This window comes from Sinocyclocheilus anshuiensis, unplaced genomic scaffold, assembly GCF_001515605.1.
Source record: "Sinocyclocheilus anshuiensis isolate Anshui unplaced genomic scaffold, SAMN03320099.WGS_v1.1 scaffold1182, whole genome shotgun sequence".
Classification (NCBI taxonomy): domain Eukaryota; kingdom Metazoa; phylum Chordata; class Actinopteri; order Cypriniformes; family Cyprinidae; genus Sinocyclocheilus; species Sinocyclocheilus anshuiensis.
In genome coordinates this window covers 349,320-352,912 of record NW_015558653.1, presented here as the reverse complement: position 1 = coordinate 352,912, position 3,593 = coordinate 349,320, and the positions used below count along the sequence as shown (strand labels likewise).

At 37.7% G+C, this 3,593-nt stretch overlaps 1 protein-coding gene across 1 annotated transcript in view; it reads left to right on the top strand.

The window, feature by feature from the left end:
• fbn1 (fibrillin 1) overlaps nt 1-3,593 on the top strand; it is a gene marked incomplete at its 3' end in the record, with an annotated part of 66,999 nt that overhangs the window by 40,771 nt on the left and 22,635 nt on the right. Inside the window, exons 29-31 of the mRNA XM_016477119.1 lie at nt 2,798-2,920; nt 2,999-3,121; nt 3,209-3,334. Of these exons, the coding sequence (XP_016332605.1) occupies nt 2,798-2,920; nt 2,999-3,121; nt 3,209-3,334 (372 nt within the window). The remainder of the gene's footprint in view (nt 1-2,797; nt 2,921-2,998; nt 3,122-3,208; nt 3,335-3,593) is intronic.

Genomic DNA, 3,593 nt, shown 5'->3' with positions numbered 1-3,593 from the left:
CCCTCACACACACACTCACTCACGCACACACGCACGCACTCACACACACACACACTCACACGCACGCACGCACACACTCACTCACACACACACACACACACACGCACACACACACTCGTGTTTGTTTAGTGAGGACGTTACATAGACTCTCATTGCTTTTCTATCAGGTTAATGTTATTTTCTATCAGCTAACCAACCTCTACCTCTAAACTTACCCATCACAGAAACATGTGCAGAACACTAGATTTACATTTACATTTAATCATTGAGCAGACACTTTTATCCAAAGCGACTTACAAATGAGGAGAACAATCACACACACACACACACTCTCACACACACACACACACACACACACACACACTCATACACACACACACACACACACACTCATAAACACACACTCACTCACTCACTCACACACACACACACACTTTTGTTTTTGCAACTTATTGTTACAAATAAGTCTGTGTGGTGATCCAACATTATCAACAATTCAGCTGTACTGAAGTGTGTCTGAAACACCAATAGAAATATAATAGAAATGAGTTTAAGTTGGGATGAAGGGATTCCCAATCTTTTATACCCTTTGACCAGCAATATTATAGATTGAAATTTAGGTTATATTTCAGCAATTTAACAACACATTTGCATGTTCATCGTTCTCTGATGATTTTTTTAGTTTAATTGTGACACTGTTATTGTTATTACTGTAATTTTTTTTAGTTTTTTTTTTAGGTGTCTGTTTAGTTTTATAAAAGTTTACTTCAGTTTTAGTTTTAGCTGTTTTTGGTACATCAAGTTAAACTAAATGAAAATGAAAAATTGATTTGAGTTTATTTTATTTCAGGTAACACATTTTTTTATTTCTTCTAAAATCACATATTAATTTGACATTTTATGATTTAATTCATTGTTAGTGTTTAGATTTTTTATTTTAAAATAATTTATTTAAATATTAAACTTGATTTAATTATTTTTAGCTATTTTTTTAATATATTTTTTATTTTAATTTTGCATTTTTATGAATTAATTAAGGTTTAGTAAGTGTTTTATTTTATTGTTTTTATTTAAATTTCTTTTAATTTTACATGTTTATGAATTTTCTGTGTTTTATTAATTTTTAGAAGGTGTGTCATGTGCTGTGCTTTTGTTCAGTTTGACATGTTCGGTGAGTTGTTTTATATATTTGCCCCCGATCATGAGGATCTTGCTTCCTCCTGCTCTAGAGAACCATTCGTCGTGTAGTTTCATTCTCTTTCCACACTTCATGTGTTTGTACGTTAATTCTGTATAATTTGACTGACGTGATAATGAGTCTTTATTGATGGGCTTGTTTATCAGAGCTCAGTTCCCATCAGGCCAGTTAAGTGGTTTATTTTGGCGTAAACACTGAAGTGCTCCATTATTTCCTCTCTCTGGTTTTATCGCTTTGATTCGGTGTCAGCTGGATGTGTGCTGTGCATATTTTGCGGATTAGATTTGCTCTAATAAAAGCGCAGGCAGACGGAGAGGTCGCTCCGCTCTGGTTATTTGAGGACAGTCGGAGAGCTGGAGTCTAATGAGACTCGATGAAGGAACAGAATGTGAAGGTCTCACAGCTGAACTTCATCAGACACATTCAATGACACACTCGTTAAACAATCTCATCAGACGGACACTGACCGCTCGCGGGATCCTGGGATTAGGCAGGCACAATTATTTCAGACCCCTCAACAGGAAATGATGTCACGCTCTCAAGACGGCGCCGCTCACGTGGTCAAACATCAATTTCACGGGTCATTAGACTTGAACTTTAGTTCAGTAAGAGATGAAACTCCTTTCATATGTGTGTGTGAACCTGCAAAATAATTATGTTTAACAGCTAAATTTGTGGTGAAAACTACATTACCCATGATTCTGTGCAGAAAATTCCACCAATCAGAGAGTCACGGCATGCCAACAGTAAAAAATACAAAATGCATATTTGAAAAAATACAAAAATATTGGTAACACTTCACAATAAGGTCCCATTAGTTAACGTTAGTTAATTCATTAACCATCTCATTAACTATCATTAAGTAACAGTGTGTAATACATCTGTTTAATAATCACGAGTTAATAAAAATACAACTGTTCATTGTTAGTTCATGTCAGCTCTGGTCTATTAAATAATATTAGTAGATACAACTTTTTATTTTAATAATGTGGTAGTAAATGATAAAATTAACTAACTTAATATTAATAAGTGTTTTAGAAGTATTTGCCATTGTTAGTTCATGTCAACTAGTGTTAACAAATGGAACCTTATTGTAAAGTGTTACCAAAATATTTGTATATATATGCATATTTTGCAATAAACTTAAAATATATCTTTTCTATAGATACAATCAACTTTAAATTAATAGTTTAATATTTGACCATCGCTTTTAACTCAGTTAAATAATTTGCAATGCTTCATGGGATTGTAGTTTTTTTCCCCTCATTAAAGCTGTTAAGTTTCCAAATGCTTTTTTTTTTTGCTTCAAATCTAAGTTTATAATGTTGTCATTCTCTTTGAATCTCATTGGTTTGGTTCATGAATTCTATGTTTTAAATGAAGACTTTTTTTTCCCATCTCCATTGGAAAAATTAATGGGAAAAATATTTTGCAACCAACGTTGCTGAAGAAGTAGGCGGCACTAATGCAATCTATATTTCATGCTCCTGAAATCTCACCACTTAACTATTTCCACTTTGTTTCAAACACAGCAGTTAGTGTTTGTGAAGTGTGATGTACATGTCTGTGACGCTCTCTTCATGTGTCTGTGTGATTTAGATATTAACGAGTGTGAGATCGGCGCTCATAACTGCGACCGACACGCGAGCTGTACAAACACCGCCGGCAGCTTCAAATGCAGCTGCGCTCCGGGCTGGATCGGGAACGGGATCAAATGCACAGGTACAATGCTCGCTCGTGATCTGATGTGATGTGTTTGGATTGATGGGGGTCAGAGCTCTTTCCTGTTTCCTGTTTCAGATCTGGATGAGTGTTCTAACGGGACGCACCTGTGCAGCCCCAGCGCAGACTGCATGAACACCATGGGCTCCTACCGCTGCCTGTGCAAAGAGGGATTCACTGGAGACGGGTTCTACTGCGTCGGTACTGATTCACACACACACACACACACACACGCTCATTCACACACGTGATGTGGTGCCACTGTTAATGCGTGCGTGTGTCCTGTAGACACGGATGAGTGTGCGGAGAACGTGAATCTGTGTGAGAACGGACACTGTCTGAACATCGTGGGTGGATTCCGCTGTGAGTGTGACATGGGCTTCATCCCCACCGCAGATGGGAAGGCCTGTGAAGGTGAGAGACTCCTCCTGTCTGTCAGTCTTAACTGTCTATCTGTCTGTTTTACCTGTCTGTCTGGCTGTCCCGTCTGTCTATCTTACCTGTCTGCCTGTTTTACCTGTCTGTCTGTTTTACCTGTCTGTCTGACTGTCCGTCTGTCTATCTTACCTGTCTGCCTGTGTTACCTGTCTGTCTGTTTTACCTGTCTGTCTGTCTTTCTGTCTTACCTGTCTGACTGTCTGTTTTACCTGTCTGTCTGGCTGTCCGTCTGTCT